Source organism: Narcine bancroftii, chromosome 7 (assembly GCF_036971445.1).
Source record: "Narcine bancroftii isolate sNarBan1 chromosome 7, sNarBan1.hap1, whole genome shotgun sequence".
Taxonomy (NCBI): Eukaryota; Metazoa; Chordata; class Chondrichthyes; order Torpediniformes; family Narcinidae; genus Narcine; species Narcine bancroftii.
Genome location: NC_091475.1, coordinates 188,179,421 through 188,201,732, shown reverse-complemented (window position 1 = coordinate 188,201,732; position 22,312 = coordinate 188,179,421). Strand labels below are relative to the sequence as shown.

Below are 22,312 nucleotides of genomic sequence, written 5' to 3'. Positions count from 1 at the left end.
CAAGTTTGATTATAAATGAGGACAAAATTCCTGTACAACATACCCATATTACCATTGATAGGTTTGTGCAGCTCTGTGAGATCTAATTTACTGGATCCATGCCCTTGATAGGAACTAAGCCGCTCACAGAGTAAAATTTCACTCACAGTGATGGTCCAAACAAGCAGGAGCCAGTATAGCAGAAAATTCAGATACTTGCTATTGCAAACACACACTGGCTCCAGTTACTCCCATTTTATAATGGTGTGTTATATTAATAGTGAAAGAAATTAATGTCCTGTTTTGGTATGTACAATTTAATTACCACATGGTAATTTACTTTCAGATACTAAAGATGCTTGCTGCTGTGGAAACAAAATTAACAGCATGTTATTTAAATAATCATGAGACTGTCTGCAAATTATCTAGATTATATAGTGAAGCATAAAGATCAGAGCTCAGGTACTCCTTCCCCCTCTGCCCCCCCACCCCCTTCAAAAGTAATACAAGAACTGTGCGGTATGCAGCTTTCACATTTTACTTCAGTACCCTCTTTAGAGGATACCAGAAACCCCACTTAAAAATGAGATGCCAGTCTAGTGAATCAGCAACATGGATGTTGGATAAATAACCTTCAATGTACAGAGCTCAGATCTCACAACTAATGAGTTAAACTGTAGCCCAGTAATCCAAGAACAACTCATCTGAGGGATAATTGACACAGCTACAAGAAGGAGCAGGCTCTAAGAATATTTCCATCCTCAATAATGGCAAGACCCAGTGTGTGGAGCGACAGGCAGCACAGATGCATTCACAATGTGTTCACTCAGAAGTTCCAGATAGACAAGTGTGAAGTGATGCCCTTTGGGAAGTTAAACATTAACAGTGAACGTTTTTGAACAGAAAGCTAGGGTTACAAGTACATAGTTTCTTGAAAGTGGTAACACAGGTAGGCTGGTGAAAAAAGTCACGTGTCATGTTTTTTTTTCATTGCCTGAGGCACTGAATCCAGGAATTGGGAAGTCATGTTACAGTTGTACAAAACGTTGGCCAGGCTACGCTTGGATTACTTTGTGCAGTTCTGGTTGCCACACTACAAGAGAGATGTGTTTAAGCAGAAAAAATTCACAAGGATGGTGCCTGGATTGGAGGGTTTGGATTATAAAGGGAGAATAGATTGGCTGGGTCTATTTATTTGGTGGTAAGGAGGCAGAGAAATGACCATCTTTCCTTTCTCACAATTTTTCATGAAGGCATTGATAGTCGAGATGGTCTCTTTCCTGTGGTAAGGATATCGAAGACTAGAGGGCATAGGCTCAAGGTGAGAAGGAAGAGGTGTCAAGTGGATATGATGGGTAAATTTTTCCCACAAAATAGTTTATCTGGAATGAACTGGCAGAGGTGGTGGTGGAGACTGGAATAGATAGGAAGGTGTCTGAACACAGCATAGAGGGATATGAAATTGATAAAAAGCAAGTGGGATTAGTATAGATAGGCTTGATGGCTAGGATTGATGCAATGGGCCAAAGAGCCTGTTTCTATTCTGCATAATGTATGATTCATCTCTGTTTCTTGCTGAGATCACCATAAACAAGTTGGTCCAGTCAATTTAATTCCCTCTGTGTTAATCTTAAAAAGTTTGTATAGCAAAAAGAAAACTGACATGCAAATCAACAAAAATTAATTTATTTGTGAGAATGACTAAGCAGGTTAGGGTTTACATTCCAAGCTAATCAAGGGTAATTCTTTGCAGTGCATTTTTAACTGTGTTCTTGAACATGATGGATCTGCAGACAGTTTACCTTCATTAGGAGAGAAAACCTAACGACAACATATTCAAAATTATTGAACACAATTGAGTAAGAGCATTTGATATGCTGTTAAGGTAAACAGAAAGACTGTAGCTTCAGAAAAACTGAAGGGACACAAAACACTGGAGGAACTCGGCGGGTCAGCAATTATGTATTGAGGGCCAAGGAGTAAATTGGCAAGGATAGATTTAAACTTGGAATGGCCAATAATCCAACAAGTCTGTCTGATCAAATCAAACCTTCTGGCAAAACACCAAATTTCATGGCGATAGATTCTGATTCTGACATTGCATGATTTTCATGCACCTTCAACCCAACTTCTCCCAGTTTATCCCATAGATATTGCCAGTTTAAAAATTCTCAAGACAAAAGCTTTTCTATTCCCCTAAGGCAAGCGCACAAGTTCCTGGAAACTCCAGCAAGTGTATTGCTCATCAAAACCCATTCCCATAACTTCCTTTTACTTGAATACACTCATTCAGCTTCCTCTTCAAGATCTGCTGTTGCACTAAACATCCTGGTGATCTATTTGAGTTGCTGATTCCGAAAAGATCTTCCTGCCATTTAACGTAAAACTTCTACTTTGAATTGAACCTTTTCCTGTGTATGCTAAGCTATCTTCCAGAACAGAATCCACTTCCGTCATTTTTCCCTTTTCTTCAGAATTCACTTAAACTTCCTGAAGGTCTGTACATCTTCAAAGCAAATCCATTTGGATTTTTTCATGAGCATGTAGTGGACTTTTCACAGGTTTGATATACCACACCATGTGATGGGACTAAAATTGAGTGCCTCATCAGTATAAGTAATTTCTAGTTTTGTTTAGCTGTTCACGGTACTATGCGCAGCAGATAAATCCCATATTTTTTCAAATACAGATTGAACTATCAGTAAGCATTTGGCCTAACTGATAGTACTGTATACCTTCGTCCAAGTGGTCAGAGGTTAAGGGTTGTAATTATATTCCAGAGACTTGACTGACATTCCAGTAAGAAGTTCTGCAGTATTGGAGGTGCCATGTTTTGAAGGATGTCATAATCCAGAACTCAGTTTTATTCTTCAGTTGATTGTTAAAAATCTTGGCATTATTTGGAAAGACAGGGGAGTGGGTGCAGTGTCCTGTCCAATACTTTTTCCTCAACAAGGATCACTCAAGCAGATTGGCAATAACAGATTGCTGTTATTTTGTTGAACACAACTGATGGTATAATACAATTCTGAAACCATTTCAATTTAATTGAAAGCTGTCATGGTACTTTGCCCTCTTAATCTTATAGTTGTACAGATATTGCTTGCAACACGTCACAACCAAATCCATATTTCCTGAAGATGGAGAGAGTAGTCCTCACTGAACTGGACACAGGTTCTGAGTAAATGTAATTTGAAAATGTGTTTGATCATTTAATTTAAAAAGTTACCATTATTTAAGATTAATCTGAAATCCACAAAACCTCTTTATAATGCAAAATCCCGTCAAGTTTGTAAAGTTATACATGTTAAAGAAAATCCAATTATATGATTTTATTTGGTATTCTCACTTTTAAAATTGTTGAAAATTTATACTGCAAGCCATTTCAATAATTCCAATTGGTTGCTAAAACTGAAATCAGATTCTGAATTCCAGTTCACAGTTGAGGATTGTAGAAGTTTAATCGCTTGAACACTTTGAGCAAATGACAAGAGGCTACCTCAAATTATATTTTCACAAGCGTGGCTTATCTGGGGGATTAATTGTCGTGAAACAGATTGTTTTGAGGAGAAATACATCTATTTAAAGTTGGATGTACCTTTGCTCAGCAACTGAAGACAGATATTTTCCATTCGTTAAAGATGCTACTTCCCAAAGAAATCATTTTTCTCCACCACGGCTGACTATAACCGAGATAATTTCTGAGCTATGTCTATATTATAAACAACCCTGCAGCAGCAGGGTGACAAGAACAATGAAGAGCACATCTTCATTGAAAAAGTCTCTGCTGCATTGAGATTAAACATTGGCTCTTCGATTAATGCCTGTCCGGCTGTTTCAACAGTTACTTCTCACACTTTGAAATGTGCATTTTCCAAAGAAATAAAATCAAGTTCTGTGATTATATGCAACAGGAAATGTTAATTAGCAGAAGGCCACCAATCTTAAAAAGACGGGAAATAGAGTTTTGCCAACCATTCTAGTCGACTCGAATGACACTAAGTATTTTGCTGATTGGTGTTAATCAGTTTTAAGTTTGATTTGAAAATTTAATCATGAATCTTTGTCCAATAAAAATGCACAGTTTATATCATGCTCCAGGCTTGCAACAAATGCAAGTTTGATTGTGAGCAGATCATCCAGAGAAAATGGAATTACTTTGTACTCCTTTCATCTCTTTACCTATCTTTGGCCACAACTTTCAAGAGGAAGGACATGTTGAGTCTGGATTCATGACTATCTATTATCAGGTGTGGGCAACCTTTTTAAAAACTCACATTCCACCTTAAGCAATCCCTATCCAAAGGAAATGGGCCAATGACAATTTTTCTCAAGCAAAATATTTCAGTAACAATTGGTTTTCGACCTTCTCTTCCCACTCACATTCCACCTTAAACAATCCCTTACCAATTACAGAGCACTTGTGGCAGAGGGATTACTTAAAGTGGAATGAGAGTTTAGGGGGACAGTTTGAAAAACCACTGTTTTACACAAGTCCATGAATGTTACCATGTTGTAACTCCCCTCAGTAAAGCAGGCAGAAAAACTTTTCAGAGAAATTGTCCTCAAATGCTACTTTTACTAAGCGCCTTGAACATCTGTGATGGTGTAGTTTGTAACTACTCGCCACTATTACAAAATGAAGTTGTATATTTTCTAATTCAAATATTTTGTATTCTGTCAAACTGCTCTTGCCAAGTCTTCAAAGCTGTAGAATTCAAGGATGAGGGGGGGGGGGGGGGGGGCTGCAATTAAAATATTTTACTCGTCCAGAACGACGTTGTTAGACCCTCCTTCAATGTGCCTAGTGTTTTACGTTTCTCCAAAAATCATGGCTGAGCATCTTCCTCCAATTTAAACTCGTTATGTGTTTTATTGTATCTGACGTGCTATTTAGTGCCCTGTCTGGGGAAAATCCACAAGGGAGAATTTCTGCACCCCTCACAGTTTCAACTCCGACTGTCTTCCACCGATCACTCTCCCCAAGCCCGTCTATAACGTTCCCCTTTGGCAAGTGCAGGGAACGAATTGACTTCTCTGTGGCTAAAGTTGAAGCCAAACCTCGGCTGCATTCCTTCTTGCCCATCCAGGCGAAGCACCTCCAACTTCGAGCCCGCCTCAGTCATAAACTACAGCTCGCCTCCTTATCTCCCTGCAAACCCAGGCTCATTTCGACCATGTCCGCTCTCCCATTCTTTTTCAACCGCTTTCCACCCAAGTTCCTTGCTGAATCCCCGTGGTAAATTGCTCCGTCTTCTTTCAAAATCGTCCTCTGAAAGGCCACTCTCTGCCCTTTTGACTCTGCAAGCTGTCACCTCATCTCCGACCTTCTCCAGAAGGTATGAACCGAACCCCATTCTTCAAGCTATCTTGAAGTCCGATTGCTTGTGTGCTCTCGCTCTTACGTTCACAAGGGTCTTAAAACCAGTTTTATGACCCCGAACAGGCGCTCGGGATCATTCCTCCTCCCAGTATTTCTAGAACGGAAAGGTCGGCAGGTCAGTGCCCACCTAGACGACCTGGCGGACAGCACCAACCCGCATACACGGGAGGAAGGGGCCGTGGGGATCAAGTCGGACTGCTGCACCCAGAGAAACAGATGCGCCCGTGGAGAGAAGCCCGTGAGAGAGCTGCACTGTGTGATGGGGAGGGAGGAGGATCTGGACAGACACACCCAACGAAGCCCGGACAAACGGAGCCAGACACCCAGAGAGTCCAACAGGGGCAGGCGACCCAGACACCTGGTCGGCCAGAGACCCGGACCATCAGGGGCAGAGAGACTCGGAGGACAGGACCATCCGGCAGAGAGGGAGAGCCAGGATCTTCCGGCAGACGGGGAGACAGAGACTCAATTGGCAGATACCTCGTGAACTCCGACAGGAGGGATCAGACCAGATGACAACATCAATTCGACCTTCCACTAGGAGTTCCGACTAGATTTGGTCACATGCCGATTGTATTTCGTTATGGATCGTGTGGGAGATTTGGTGTTCAGCGCTTAGACTTTCTCTGGGCGTCTGTGTGGAGCAGCAGCGCCGACTTCATGAAGGTCTGACACAAGTTGAACGGTCCGACTCCGGGATGAGACGTCCTCCCAGGCGATGGCCCGCACGTGTGCTGGGGCTGGTCCTCTGTGGATGCGGTGAGTGAGGCGTCCGGGGGGGTGGGGGGGAATCCCTCAAATCCTTGCTGCAGCTGCGGCGTGGCACTCGAGGCTACCCCTTGAGAGTTACAAGCAGATGAGCCGAACCGAGTAGATCAAGCAAGAGCAGGATTGTATGAGGGGCGGTTGTGGAGCTAAAATGGAACAGTGTCGTTAAAATGAAACAAGTGCACTCCAGACCCTTTTGGAACCCACTCCCACCCTTTTCGCGCTGAGTAACGGGATTGCTGGTTTGCCCACAGTGATATAATTCCTACAAGGGTGATCTGCTTCAGTGATGTTGAGCCAGGGTTAAGTACAGGGCGGCAGTTAACTTCCATGCATGGAGCTTGAAATAATGCCAGGGAATGTTTAACATCCACCAGGAGGTGGTCGACGTGTCTCTTTCAAAACTATGTAGAACACGAACGTCTGCAGACACCATCAAAACACAATGTTGGAGAAGCTCAGCGGTTCAAAGAGTGTACATAATCGAGGTATGAGCAAACTGTGTTGAAAGGCTCAAATCTGGGTGCCAGACTCCATTTGTTGATACCTTGATGAAGGACTCCAACTGAAACGTACCTTGATCTTCGCTAGATATTGTGCATTGTTTGACCTGCTGAGTTCTTCCAGCATTGTGGTTTTACAGTCAAAAGGTATACCTGAGCATCTCCTCAAGCTGTTTGCATTCAAGTCACCCAAATGGGACTTGAATTCAAAATTTCTGGCCCAGATATGGAAGTGGTGACAAATAATCTACAGGAGGCTAAAATATTATATTTGTTGTGTAACTAACAAATGATAGTTTACTCATTTTTTTTGTTGTTGGGGACAACTCCAATATAGTATTAATGCAGCATAAAGGAAATTGAGTATTTTTTTGGTCAGAACAATGCTTCTTGACAATGTGCTCGGCTGCTAACTGGTGTAGCCAAGGTGTTAGACTGGAGAGTAATTGGTCATTTACAAATTAAGGATTTTTGTTAATTTGGTAGAATGCCTTATTTAAGATCAACAAAATCACAATATTTACATATTTGATCTTTGAATTGCATTCTAAGATCAAATAGAATAATTATTCTGAAAAGTGATATAGACAATGTTCTGGCATATGTGGCCATGGTGAAAACAATTTGTGGTCATAACAAGACATTAAAAAAAAAAGGAGAAGATATAGGATCTGAAGCTTACCGCAAAGCCACTGTTCCCTCTAGACTGCGCGTGAAGGATAGGCTGTGCCAAAATGATCTTGAAACAAGTTCAAGTTTACAATTGAACAAGCATTCAGTGTGCACATACTTTTGTCACAGGAAAAAAATATTTGCACAACATAAGACTAAGGGAACATCGCACAAAGCCCAAGTTCATGGACATAATTTGGTACAGGTACATGATCTTTTATCCGGAACCCTTGGGGGACAGTGTGTTCCGAATTTTTAAAGATTTTGGAAAGCCCACCCAAATTATGCTGCAGTATCCACCCCCACCCCCTTCCAGTTGTCCGGCCCGCCTCCCCCAAACACCGGTCCCTCGGCCGCCCGGACGTCTGCCCCGACCGCTGGTCCCTCAGCCGTCTCCCCCAACCGCGGTCCCTCGGTTGCCTCCCCAAACGCTGGTCCCTCGGCCGCCTCCCCCAAATGCTGGTCCCTCAGCCACCCGGACGTTTCCCCCCAACCGCCGGTCCCTTGGATGTTCTCCCCCGAACACCAGTCTCTCGGCCACCCGGCAGCCTCCCCCTTCCCCCAGCTACTGGTCCCTACTTGCCGGATTTTGGAGCTTTCCGGATTTTATGTCCAGATAAAGGATCGTGTACCTGTATTATTAATTGTTACACTAAGGTCTTTCCTGAGCTTGTGCTATTTGCCTCCAACTGGCCCATATTCCTCCATTATTGGTTATTTCTTGTATTATTATGCCATTAATTTATTGGCATACGTACTTTAGACTGTGTAAACATCTTTTGAGGTCAGCATGCATTAATTTAATTCAAAGTTAGCACTCATTTCAAGCAATGTTAGCATTTATTTTGAGAGGTTTAGAATATAAAAACAAGAATGCCATGCCTAGGATTTATAAAATGATGGTCAGGACAAATTTGGGGTACTGTGAGCATTTCTGGAACCCATATATTGGAAGGACGTGCTGGTATTAAAGGGAGTCCAGAGGAAGTTTACGAGAGTAATCCTGGGGATAAATATGATGAATCGTCCTATACTTGCTGGGTTTTAGAAGGATGAAGGGGGATTTCAATGAAACTTGTCAAATATTGAAAGGAATGGATAGAGTGGACTTGGAGAAGATGTTTACACTAGTGGAAGAGTCTAAGATCAGAGAGCAGAGCTTAGAATAAAATGGTGATCATTTAGAACGAAGATTTAGAAAGTAGTGAATATGTTGCCATATTTAAAGCAGAGGTTGACAGGTTCTTGATTAGTAAGGGTCTCAAAGGTTAGGGGAGAAGGCGGGAGAATAGGTCGAGAGGAATAATACATCAGCCACGATTCGAATGGCAAAAAATATTTGATGGGCCAAATGGCCTAATTCTGCTCCTATGCCTTAAGATCTTATGGCAATCTAGTTTCTATGGTGGGGAGTAATAATTGGCAATAGTATTGATATGAAATTTACTGTTTTGGTAGTTGAAACCTATGACCATATAGGCCTGTAGGCCATTCACATTATGGTTCAGTGATTCAAACCTTTCCTTTTGCCATTATGGAATGCAGGAATTCTTCTGGTTGGAAGGCAGACTACAAACCACTCACCGAATGACTTCTATACACCTTTAAATTGATCTTTACCGTGCACACAATATAGCCATTGAAATCCTTGCACATCTTTTGACCTAATATCTGGGTCCCTTTATGTAAGCACCTGAACACACAAATACATCTGTTTAGTGTCGATTACTTTCCCCATTGCTTGTCACTTTCCCATTCTCTAATTATTTGATATATCCTAAAAGACTGATTTTTGGTCTACATGGGAAGTTGAGGGTTATGGAACACAGGCAGGTAAGTGAAGCTGAGACCATGATCACATCAACCATAATTTTATTGAATAGCAAAGATCTTATTGCTCATGTTCCTAATGACATAATCTCCAGTTAATAAATTTTCTCTGAGTTTGTCATCTTTTCTATTCACATCCTTATTCCCTTCCAGATCATTCATTGGTATCCTTTCAATTCCATTTCAGACTGGTATTTTCAAACCTTCCAACTCCTATTACTCTCTCCATTAAACTCTGCATCCTAAACGTTACCTCATCATTCATCACTGGGTCTGACTCCATCTTCTATTTCACAGCCACCTCTAAACGTTACCTCATCATTCATCACTGGGTCTGACTCCATCTTCTATTTCACAGCCACCTCTAAACGTTACCTCATCATTCATCACTGGGTCTGACTCCATCTTCTATTTCACAGCCACCTCTTCATCCCAGCTTATAAGGAGAACCTTATTTGCATCCATGATTAAATTGCCTTCTTCTATCCCAAATCCTCAAGACAAAAACAAGTTTACCTCTTAACTGTTAGCCTGCCTTCCTCCCCCTGCCCCTTCCTCCCTCCTCTCTGGCTGCCCCCACTCCCAATCTTTTTATTCCGGCCGCCTGCTCTCCTCCCCCTGCCCCTTCCTCCCTCCTCTCTGGCTCCCCCCACTCCCAATCTTTTTATTCGGGCAGCCTGCTCTCCTCCCTCCTCTCTGGCTGCCCCCACTCGCAATCTTTTTATTCGGGCAGCCTGCCTTCCTCCCCCTGCCCCTTCCTCCCTCCTCTCTGGCTGCCCCCACTCCCAATCATTTTTATTGGGGCAGCCTGCTCTCCTCCCCCTGCCCCTTCCTCCCTCCTCTCTGGCTCCCCCCACTCCCAATCTTTTTATTCAGGCAGCCTGCTCTCCTCCCTCCTCTCTGGCTGCCCCCACTCCCAATCTTTTTATTCAGACAGCCTGCTCTCCTCCCTCCTCTCTGGCTGCCCCCACTCCCAATCATTTTTATTCGGGCAGCCTGCTCTCCTCCCCCTGCCCCTTCCTCCCTCCTCTCTGGCTCCCCCCACTCCCAATCTTTTTATTCAGACAGCCTGCTCTCCTCCCTCCTCTCTGGCTGCCCCCACTCCCAATCATTTTTATTCGGGCAGCCTGCTCTCCTCCCCCTGCCCCTTCCTCCCTCCTCTCTGGCTGCCCCCACTCCCAATCTTTTTATTCAGACAGCCTGCTCTCCTCCCTCCTCTCTGGCTGCCCCCACTCCCAATCATTTTTATTCGGGCAGCCTGCTCTCCTCCCCCTGCCCCTTCCTCCCTCCTCTCTGGCTCCCCCCACTCCCAATCTTTTTATTCAGACAGCCTGCTCTCCTCCCTCCTCTCTGGCTGCCCCCACTCCCAATCTTTTTATTCAGACAGCCTGCTCTCCTCCCTCCTCTCTGGCTGCCCCCACTCCCAATCATTTTTATTCGGGCAGCCTGCTCTCCTCCCCCTGCCCCTTCCTCCCTCCTCTCTGGCTCCCCCCACTCCCAATCTTTTTATTCAGACAGCCTGCTCTCCTCCCTCCTCTCTGGCTGCCCCCACTCCCAATCTTTTTATTCAGACAGCCTGCTCTCCTCCCTCCTCTCTGGCTGCCCCCACTCCCAATCATTTTTATTCGGGCAGCCTGCTCTCCTCCCCCTGCCCCTTCCTCCCTCCTCTCTGGCTCCCCCCACTCCCAATCTTTTTATTCAGGCAGCCTGCTCTCCTCCCTCCTCTCTGGCTGCCCCCACTCCCAATCTTTTTATTCAGACAGCCTGCTCTCCTCCCTCCTCTCTGGCTGCCCCCACTCCCAATCATTTTTATTCGGGCAGCCTGCTCTCCTCCCCCTGCCCCTTCCTCCCTCCTCTCTGGCTCCCCCCACTCCCAATCTTTTTATTCAGACAGCCTGCTCTCCTCCCTCCTCTCTGGCTGCCCCCACTCCCAATCTTTTTATTCAGGCAGCCTGCTCTCCTCCCTCCTCTCTGGCTGCCCCCACTTCCAATCTTTTTATTCAGGCAGCCTGTTCTCCTCCCTCCTCTCTGGCTGCCCCCACTTCCAATCTTTTTATTCAGGCAGCCTGCTCTCCTCCCTCCTCTCTGGCTGCCCCCACTCCCAATCTTTTTATTCAGACAGCCTGCTCTCCTCCCTCCTCTCTGGCTGCCCCCACTTCCAATCTTTTTATTCGGGCCGCCTGCTCTCCTCCCCCTGCCCCTTCCTCCCTCCTCTCTGGCTGCCCCCACTCCCAATCTTTTTATTCAGACAGCCTGCTCTCCTCCCTCCTCTCTGGCTGCCCTCACTTCCAATCTTTTTATTCAGGCAGCCTGTTCTCCTCCCCCTGCCCCTTCCTCCCTCCTCTCTGGCTCCCCCCACTCCCAATCTTTTTATTCAGGCAGCCTGCTCTCCTCCCTCCTCTCTGGCTGCCCCCACTTCCAATCTTTTTATTCAGACAGCCTGCTCTCCTCCCTCCTCTCTGGCTGCCCCCACTCCCAATCATTTTTATTCGGGCAGCCTGCTCTCCTCCCCCTACCCCTTCCTCCCTCCTCTCTGGCTCCCCCCACTCCCAATCTTTTTATTCAGGCAGCCTGCTCTCCTCCCTCCTCTCTGGCTGCCCCCACTCCCAATCATTTTTATTCGGGCAGCCTGCTCTCCTCCCCCTACCCCTTCCTCCCTCCTCTCTGGCTCCCCCCACTCCCAATCTTTTTATTCAGACAGCCTGCTCTCCTCCCTCCTCTCTGGCTGCCCCCACTCCCAATCATTTTTATTCGGGCAGCCTGCTCTCCTCCCCCTGCCCCTTCCTCCCTCCTCTCTGGCTCCCCCCACTCCCAATCTTTTTATTCAGACAGCCTGCTCTCCTCCCTCCTCTCTGGCTGCCCCCACTCCCAATCATTTTTATTCGGGCAGCCTGCTCTCCTCCCCCTGCCCCTTCCTCCCTCCTCTCTGGCTGCCCCCACTCCCAATCATTTTTATTCGGGCAGCCTGCTCTCCTCCCCCTGCCCCTTCCTCCCTCCTCTCTGGCTGCCCCCACTCCCAATCTTTTTTATTCGGGCACCTGCCTGCTTTTGCTTCGATCTGTTGGCCACCCTTTACTTCGTCTGGATGCTGCGTGAGTTAATCGGACTAACATGATCGGGAAGCCATGGTCGATAAGTCACGAAGCCTTTTTTATTGACCGAGCTATCTTTTGTATGTTGAGTCCTCCGGAAGCCACCTAAGGTGGCATCTCTCAACCACACAGCCATTCCCTCGCTTTTGTAGGTGGGCCTGGGCCAACGCTCTCTGAGAGTTCCCGGGGGTCCCGCCCGCCCCCCGCCCCCCGCCCCCCGCACTAATGCATCTCAGTCTTGTCTTTGCCTGCAGCTGTTTTTGCCGAAGTCACGTATCGACTGTCCGGACAACCTTGGCTCGTGGCTCTGAGCAACCAGACCGTCCAGGTTGACTTTAACGTGACGGGAGCCCAGAATCTAACCGTGTCGCTCGTGGACGTCCAGAGAAACCAGACGGTCGTCACGCAAGCGATCCCCGCCAACCAGTCCCGCGGCTCCGTGGAGTTCGGCTGCTGGCATTTCACTGCGGCTGGGGACTTCGAGTTTCGGCTGCAGGAGTCGGTGGGCGCCGGGGCGGCCCGGTGGAGCAGCGGCTCGCTGCAGGTCCGCTGGCCGCCCTTCCGCATTGAGCTGGGACGCCGGCGGGACTCGCCGAGCCTCTTCCAGGTGCACGTCTCGACCCGCCAGCCGCTGTGCGCCTGCGAGGGGAGAACCCTGTTCCTGGACACGGTGAGGACCGACTTGAAGGAAGCCGGCGACCCGGCGAGGAGGAGCGAGGCCATCGGGCTTTCCAATTCTCAGCGGCTGGACTTCGATTGCAGCGGGTTCACGCCAAACGCGACCGTCACGCTTTCCCTGAGATCGCCCGCCACCAACTCCGTGATCGCGTCCACGGGGCCGCTGCTGCTGGCCCGACTTGCGGGCTACGAACTCTCCGTCCGTCGGGTGAGGGCGGCTGCGTGCGACCCGACCGCCGAGGTTCGCGTCGCGGCCCCGCCTTGCGCCCGTCTGCGAGGCAAGGTGACGGTGCACCGACCCCAGACGCTGGGGAGCGAGGTGTTGGTCGCGGAGCGGTGGCTGCGCCCCAGGGAGCGCGCGGTCCGCTTCGACTGCTCCGTCTTTGACTGGGGGGAACACGACTACTGCTTCGCCTATGTCAGCGCTCGGAGCCGCAGCCCCGCGGGCACCCGCCCCGTGACGTGTCTCGCCCTGCAGCGCCACGCAGGTTCGTACCTCACGGGCCGAGGGGTTCGCTCACTCAACTCACGACCGAGTGACCGAAAATCAAGTAAAGTGGCACCTGGCCCATCTCAGCTCAACTCTATCGCTTCACCCATGGTTAAAAACAAAACATTTTCACGTTCAATTGAACAGGTCCAACTAAACTGCCGGAGGTAATGCTTAAACATTTATGGGAACGTGAGGTAGGGAGGGCTTGATTTTTTCTATTGGGTAGGTATCTACAGACGGGCACAACATCGGGAGCCGAAAGGCCTGTATTGTGCTGAATTGTTCCGTACAGTACCCACACACACATGTACATGCACACATACTCACACATACATGCATATACACATGCATACATACATATACATATACACACATACATGCACATACACACATGCACATACATGCATACACACATACACATGCATGCATACATACATATACACATACATCCACACATACATGCACACAAATACATGGATATACACATGCACACATACATGCACATATACACATACATGCACACACATACATGCACATACACACATGCATGCATACACACCTACATATGAATACATCAGACATGCATACACACATACATATACATATACACACATACATGCACATACACACATGCACATACATGCATACACACATACACATGCATGCATACATACATATACACATACATCCACACAAATACATGGATATACACATGCACACATACATGCACATATACACATACATGCACATATACACATACATGCACATATACATATACACACATACATGCATACACATACATGCATATACACACATATATGCATACACACATATGCATGCACACATACACAGACTCACACACACAAGCAATATATAATAATAAAAGTTAATTCTCCATTGAGTGTTTCGTACCTTTAATGTCCCGAGAAATAACAGGTGGAACTGTGGACTATTTCTGATTTAAGCAATGTCCTTTATCAAAAAGATTTATTTCGAAGGCCCCGATTATTAAAGCAGGCATACTGGCTCTCCAACATTTCCCGTGTGTGTCCATTTGGAACGGCTGCGAAGTAAGCTACAGCATGATAAATCCTGATGTGACAACTTTCCCAGAACTCGGACAGTTCAACAGCAGTGTCAACGAGGACTCGCATGCACGTATCCATCACACTGGCTTTGTAAAGGAACATGGTGTGATGCGTTTTCACTGACAGTTGGTGTAATTCCAGGGGTTTTTAGTGCATCAGGAATAAGAATCCTCCCTGATTCTCCATTCACTAAAACCTAAGTGTGAACTGACCAATATTTATCATTTGGCTTTAACCAAGATTTGATATTAATTAACTCACTCAAAAGAAGTGATCAGGTATTGAACCGTTCCTGATTTTTTTTTTGCACGTGCTGTATGCCTTTCAGGGAAGAGTGGATTACATAGCTCCCCCCACTAAAAAATCCCATAATTTAACATAAAGGTATGACATTATATATTTTTCCAGTTTTCTGTATAAATAGGAAAACAGTCTGAAGTTTTAGGCTGCAGAACGAATTAAGTCAATGCAATGTCAATAGACAAACTTGTACAATGGGAAATAATAACCACACTTTCTGAAATCAGTAGAAAGAGCGAGCATTTGGCTGTCTTGGAGTCCGTGTAGTGTCACATGCGGGGATGGAGTCCGTGAACGGTACCGACAATGTGTTTCATCCTCGGGGACAATCGGGTGCAGTGAAGAGGAGAGAGAAGTTTCCCTCTGTTCACTTGTGGATTGCCCGGGTAAGTATTCACCTCAACTGTCAATGACCCATTTCAGGAAACATCCTAAACTATCCCACATTTGCCAAACCTTCGTTTCCTTACTCCCAAAGCAGGAAACAGATCAATGGGATGTTGTAATTGAGGATTCATCAAGAATAACCATGGGTAACAAGGATCAGTTGATGTTTTTCATATGGGTGCAAATTGAGTATGAGCTGGAAAACAAAAAATGAAATGGAACCCTTGATAAGCACCTGGGTTTCCCATGGTGAAGAATGGTATTGTGGACAGGATTTGGTTGCTCCAGTGCAGTACAATGACAAGCCCAAGTTTAGTTCTCCTTGCTTCCAATGGCGTTTGGCCAAGGAAGGTAGTATGATATTTCAATATGTTATTTCAAAATTAGAAAGGTTTTAAGATAAAGATGATCAAGAAAGTTTTCAGGACTGACAGGTTTGAATTACAGAAAGAGACAGAGGCTGGTTAGGCTTGGGCATTTCTTCTTGGACTATAAGAGGCTGTGGGGAGACCTTGTAGAACTTTATAAAATCATGAGGTCCATAGCAAAGGCAAATAACCAGAAATTATTTTTCCCCAAGGTGGGAGGGGGGTCTAAAATTAGGGGCCATAGATTTAAGGTGAGAGGTGAAACATTTAAAAAGGACCTGAGGGTCATCTTTTCCACACTGAGGGTGGTGGTTATGTGGAATGAGATGCCAGAGGAAATGGTAGAAGTGGGTACCATATAGACAGCTACATGGATAGGAAATGTTTAGAAGGAGATGGCCAAATGCAGAAAAGGAAATTAGATTGGGTAGACAGTTTAGTCAGCTCAGTTACTCTATAAAGTGGTTACCTCCTTGGGAGGAAGATTGTATTTCTATTATTATTTAACTTTAAGCACTTTAAATAATTCAGCTTTAAGATTATATCGGCAATTGCGACGACTATTTTAAAACTCATCCTATTTGCTGAGTGAGTGGCAATGAATTAATTGGGCCCAATTTATTTTAATTCCGTATCTTCTGCAGAGGAGTAAGGGGTAGGGAGAGATAGTGTAATGAACAAAGAATCCTGAAAGCAATTAAAAAAAAAAGAGAAAAAAATTCTCAAATTGCTTAGCTCAGAAGAAGGTTTCTTCATCCTCGATGGGGCAGAAGAGAGGTGAAGCAGGAAGAGCCCAGAGAAAGATGATTAAACTAATTTCCAGTAGCATATTCTAAATTATAACACCAGGTTGCTTAAAAAAATTCCTTGTCTTCTCCCTGGACATTTAATTAAATAGTATTGGGACTGATGGATATAATTTCTCCCAACTGAAATCCCTAACAATTTTGAATTTTGAAAATCCTTCCCTAATGTTCGGTAGGCATGGTTTTATTCAGAATGTATACAAGGAATACAAAATTACGTTAAAAGGTTTGCCCCATTATATCTTTTGGATTACGCAGAGAAGTGACGTTGTCATGAAGCCAGTGATAAAGAAAAAAATTGAAGAAATTTTAGCACAGAAATTTACCAAGTTCCATTCCACATGGACTTTTTTTGTTATGATCTCTTTGACGGGAGAAAAGAATACAAGAGGAAGATAAAGAATGAAAAAAAATGGTTTAAAGAACTGAGCAATATACAAAATGATGCAGAACTCCATGGGGTGGGCCACATCTGAAGAGGTGATAGGGCAGTTATCAGACTATCCGACTATCACTCTACCTCCTATCTGACCATCCCTCTACCTCCTATCTGACCATCCCTCTACCTCCTATCTGACCATCTCTCTACTTCCTATCTGACCATCTCTCTACCTCCTATCTGACCATCCCTCTACCTCCTATCTGACCATCCCTCTACCTCCAATCTGACCATCCCTCTACCTCCTATCTGACCATCCCTCTACCTCCTATCTGACCATCCCTCTACCTCCTATCTGACCATCCCTCTACCTCCTATCTGACCATCCCTCTACCTCCTATCTGACCATCCCTCTACCTCCTATCTGACCATCCCTCTACCTCCTATCTGACCATCCCTCTACCTCCTATCTGACCATCCCTCTACCTCCTATCTGACCATCTCTCTACCTCCTATCTGACCATCCCTCTACCTCCAATCTGACCATCCCTCTACCTCCTATCTGACCATCCCTCTACCTCCTATCTGACCATCCCTCTACCTCCTATCTGACCATCTCTCTACCTCCTATCTGACCATCCCTCTACCTCCAATCTGACCATCCCTCTACCTCCTATCTGACCATCCCTCTACCTCCTATCTGACCATCCCTCTACCTCCTATCTGACCATCCCTCTACCTCCTATCTGACCATCCCTCTACCTCCTATCTGACCATCCCTCTACCTCCTATCTGACCATCCCTCTACCTCCTATCTGACCATCCCTCTACCTCCAATCTGACCATCCCTCTACCTCCTATCTGACCATCCCTCTACCTCCTATCTGACCATCCCTCTACCTCCTATCTGACCATCCCTCTACCTCCTATCTGACTATCCCTCTACCTCCTATCTGACCATCCCTCTACCTCCTATCTGACCATCCCTCTACCTCCTGTCTGACCATCCCTCTACCTCCTGTCTTACTATCCCTCTACCTCCTGTCTGACTATCCCTCTACCTCCTATCTGACCATCCCTCTACCTCCTTAGATGCTGCTCAACCTGCTGACTTCTTTCAGCAGTTTGCTTTTTGCTATAGAATACAGGTTCTGTAGTCTCTTTTCTCTCTTGGTTAAAGAACTGATTTAGGTGATTTTATTTTCATGCTCTTATTTTTGGTAAGTTATTGTGTCTTAATATATAGGATTTAATTTAAATGGCCAATATTTTCAAATGCTGTCAAAAATTTTTTAAAATGGAGATATGCGAGGTTGGGTGGGGGGAGGTGGGGGAGGGAATGAAATGCAATATAATCACCTCAGATCTTGAAAGGAATTTATGGTAGATAGATTTAAATTGTTTTCTCTTTTTGGGTAGCACAGAACACAAAAGCAAGTATTAAAATTAGAGCTGCTTTTCATGCGTTGAAATCGGGAAGTAAACAATTGCTCAAAGGGAATTGAAAATCTAGAACTTTCCCTGCTGAAAGGTGAGTAATAGAATAGCTGGAAGAGAGAAGGCCATTCAGTCCATCATGAGCATGCTAGCTGTCTACCAGAGCAGCTTATTAACTCTTGTCCCTTTCTCCCTGGGCTTTTCTCTATTGAAGCTCAGTCAGTAGTATAGGCTGGGGTCAAAAGAGTTTTTATTAGGGTAACAAAAACAAGGATATTGAAGGAGTTAAAACACAGTGCTGGAGAAACTTAGCTGGTCAAACAGTGTGCTTGATGTGGCAAAGATAAAGATACATAACCAACATTTTGGGCTTGTGGCCTTCATCAAGGTATGAGCAAAATGTAGGCAGGTGCCCAAATATACTGGTGGGGGTGGGGGGTGCGGGGGGGAGTACTGTCCCACAGGCAGGAGGTAATAGGTGGATAAAGGAGGAAGGGCACACCAGCAAGCAGGGGGAGGAGGGAAGGCTCTGTGAATGGTCGTAAACCCTTTTGTTGAATAGAGTAAAAAAACAGGGAGGATCAGAATTTCCCAAGAGATTACAAAATGCATGTTTTAATTTGATTGTTCAATGTCTTTCTTGTTACAGAACAAGGATCTGGAGTTCCTGGGAAAGTACATAACAGTGGCAATATAGTGACAATCACCGGTATTTCTTTCTGTTTGGTAGTAATCATTGCCACCATTGCAATCACCATCCGGACAAAGCTACCATGTAAAGAACAGAATTTCAAAGGGACAGTCAGGCATGATCCTGTACTTTCACATAACATCAGGAACACACTTGAAGAAGAAAGGACCTTCTGCGACCTCAGTCATCAACGTGACATTTTAACTGATAACATGCTGTCAGCCCATGTAGAAGATGGTGTGAACATTCCACTATCTTATAGAAGGAGTCAACACTTGGTTTCAAATCAGGACAATTTACCAGAGGAAAATCCTGGACTGCAGAGTGCTCAGAAAGTGATTCCTCCGATATTTGGATACCGTTTAGCACATCAACAATTGAAAGAAATGAAAAAGAAAGGGATAACGGAGGCCACCCAAGTTTATCATGTCACGCAGCACCCTTTAGATGATACGATTATTAATGAAGATGGAGCTCTGGCTACAGAAGTAGACCAAACTAAGCCCAGCTCTGTTATAGTGCCTTCCTTGGACAAGGAAAACAGTACTGAAGGTAATATGAACAGATTCCGCATCAAATCTCCATTTTTGGATCAGAAATCAATTTACTCTGAACAGCAAATAGATCAAATGGATCATAGAAAAGATCTAATGAATGCACCTTTTCCAGAACCATTTCATGACTTTAACATACCGTGCCAAACACCTGTGCCTCTTTGCAAAGGAAGTAATAAAACACTTCCAGTTAGGCCAGGAAAGTTCAGGCATTGTAACAAAATCATTGAGAGAGAAACACATGAAAGAGGACACAGCAGAAATCCCAATTTTAGAAGAACATCTAGCTTCAGTGAATGTAGAACCAGTAAGTATTATCGAGAAAGAAGCATGTCCTCCTGCACTCAGAGGCTTCCATCCCTCTCACACTCCAGATATGTTGATAAGACAGGAGCTGGGATTGACAGGTGTGCTTATAATAAGCCAGGAGCTCATTGCAGAACTAATGCCAGCTCAGCACAAAATCAAGACCTGAACCACAGTGCTTTTATATTAGAGCCTTTAAAACCTGACGTGAAATGTAGTGAAGGTGGAGCCTGGACTCATAAAGTTGATCCAGCAAATCACTCAAGTTACATTTTTAATGAGTTAGACACTTACACAGGTAAAAGGAAGTCAAGGACACCAACCAATGAACATAAATTAGTCTCTAAAGCCAGTGTTTCCAATTCTGATAAACATCCCAACTGGAAGTCTTCAAGGAGCAATCCATTGCCTCGTCATCACTACAGACAAGATCGGTGCCAAAGTTTCCCTTCTGATCCAAATTTCCTTCATTATGACAATTCTGGGTTTGAGTTGACTGCTTCAGAACAGCTGATAATAGACCTGCCTGCACGTTTTGGTTCTCATGTGACAGGGGATGAAGCAGACACTAGTACTCTAAGCAGTGAAAAGCTGGTGATCTGAGGAGCTTGAAAGCAGGAATGACTGTAAATTAATTGTGTGTGATGATATTACCTGTTTTCTATCCACTGTGACAGTGTATTGGAGTGAATTCATCGTAACCATAAGGAATCCGTTTTCCTCCGTTCATTCTTTGGGTAGTGATTGAATTATTTCTTGACTATGAAAACAAATCCAATGCCAAAGAGCCATTTTTTTCTGGCCCACTCACTGCATTGCCCCTGTTTTGAGCCTGTTTGGGAAGAAGTTTTTTTCACGCAGCATGGGGATGAAAAATTACAATGTTTATTTGAACAATAAGAATGGAAAAACACTGGAAATCCTCAGCAGATCAGACAGTATCTATGAAGAGTCAGGAGTTCAACACAATTGGGGAGACAGGTGGCTTTATTTCCATATCATATTTACCATCAATACACAAATGTGCTGGAGAAACACAGCAGGTCACACAGCATCCATAGAAAGAAAAGGGTAAGCAATGTTTCGGGCCTGGGTCCTTCATCAGGTATAAGCTTATACCTGATGAAGGACCCAGGCCCAAAATGTTGGTTACTTTTTACTTCCTATGGATGATGCAGGGTCCTTCTCACCTGTCCCCTACCTTTTAATTGAGAAGTGTAGACTAGGTGACTGTTTGTCAGAATTCCTGCACTCTGTATGCAAAATGTTATTTCAACTCCCCTTTCCATTCCCACACTGACCTGTTTGTCCTCAGCCTTTTTCACTGCTACTGTTAGACCAAACACAATCTGGAAGAACAGCGCCTCATATTCTGCTTGGGAAACCTACAGCTCCTATGTTCCTTTCCTTCTCCCTCCATTCCATAAGGGGCCTTTTTCCTACTGTTCATATTTCCTAACCCTCTCCTGGTCACCTGAACCTATCATATTACTGATCCATCTAGTTTTCCCCTCTCCTAACCCCTTCCCCATCTGGTTCCACCTGACCATCATCCTTTCCTCATCTCGTTCCCCATCACCTACCAGTCTCTGTCTCAATACTCCCTCCCCCTCCATTGTTTCTCCCCCCCTCTTCCCTCACATGGCTCATCTGGTTCCTCCAATCATCTACCAGTCTCTGAATCACTAATGCACTGGTTACCTTCCCTGTATACTGTCAATAGTAATGTAGGATCTTGATCTAAAACAGTGACCATCATTTTGGCTTCGCTGATGCTGCTTGACCTATTGAGGTCTTCCAGCAATTTAAAATAATCTTCCCTGCTGAGGATATTCTCAGTCATGTGCTACAGATAATTTTAATTACTGTGGTGTTTTACATATTACCTTGACCATGTCAAATTGTAAGAATATAATTACATTTCTGGGCCAATTTTCATCTCACAGATATCCTCTGTTCATTTTCCTGGACTTTAAGTGTCCAATTTCACTTTCACACAATGACTCACATTTAAAGTAATGAATTTTAAGGTGGAAAGTTCTGTAATAGCTATGGCACGTTGGAAGCTGTGATATCAAATGACATTATTAAATTACATGATTTGTTACACAACTGTTTTCTGAAGGGTAAATCCTAGAATTGATGCATCAGTAAGGGTGGCATGGTTGGCGCAACACTGTTAAGGCGCCAGCATCCCAGATTCGAATATAATGCTGTCTGCAAGGAGTTTGTACATTCTCCCCGTGTCTGTGCGATTTTCACTGGGTCCTCTGGTTTCCTCCCACCTTTCAAAACATACCGGGGGTTATACATCAATTGTGTATAATTGGCCAGCATAAGCTCATGGGCCGCAAGGACCTGTTACTGTGTTGTATGTCCAAATTTTAAAAATGAATAAGCTAGAAACCAGTGTGCATTAGGATGTAGTGTGTATGAGGACTTTTTTATTGTCATGCTTGGATCCACAATTCCCAGAAGTGGAGAACAAGAAGGACTCAGACACCGACTCCGATCATTAGGAGAAATTTAGAAACAGAACAAATTAAAACTCTGGAAAAAGTGATTAAAACAAAAATGTACATTTTGTTTGAAAAATGG

At 44.8% G+C, this 22,312-nt stretch overlaps 1 protein-coding gene across 2 annotated transcripts; it reads left to right on the top strand.

Moving 5' to 3' along the window:
• Positions 1-5,490: 5,490 nt before the first annotated feature.
• On the top strand, positions 5,491-22,309 carry LOC138739511 (thrombospondin type-1 domain-containing protein 1). Of its 2 annotated transcripts, none has more exons than XM_069891746.1 (4): positions 5,491-6,121; positions 12,482-13,393; positions 15,017-15,172; positions 18,813-22,309. In XM_069891746.1, exons 1-4 carry the CDS (start codon positions 6,061-6,063, stop codon positions 20,315-20,317), a joined length of 2,634 nt encoding a protein of 877 aa, XP_069747847.1. In that variant the 5' UTR covers positions 5,491-6,060; the 3' UTR covers positions 20,318-22,309. The 2 variants fall into 2 exon arrangements, with proteins under 2 accessions (XP_069747847.1, XP_069747846.1); XM_069891745.1 differs by having other exon boundaries at positions 15,014-15,172.
• Positions 22,310-22,312: the final 3 nt, after the last annotated feature.

Bases quoted from the DNA above. Each gene is read 5' to 3' on its own strand.
- LOC138739511 (XM_069891745.1), top strand. From the start codon at position 6,061: ATGAGACGTCCTCCCAGGCGATGGCCCGCACGTGTGCTGGGGCTGGTC. The intron at 6,122-12,481 runs GTGAGTGAGGCG...CTTTGCCTGCAG, and splicing joins GCTGGTCCTCTGTGGATGCG to CTGTTTTTGCCGAAGTCACG. The intron at 15,173-18,812 runs GTAAGTATTCAC...TTCTTGTTACAG, and splicing joins TTCACTTGTGGATTGCCCGG to AACAAGGATCTGGAGTTCCT.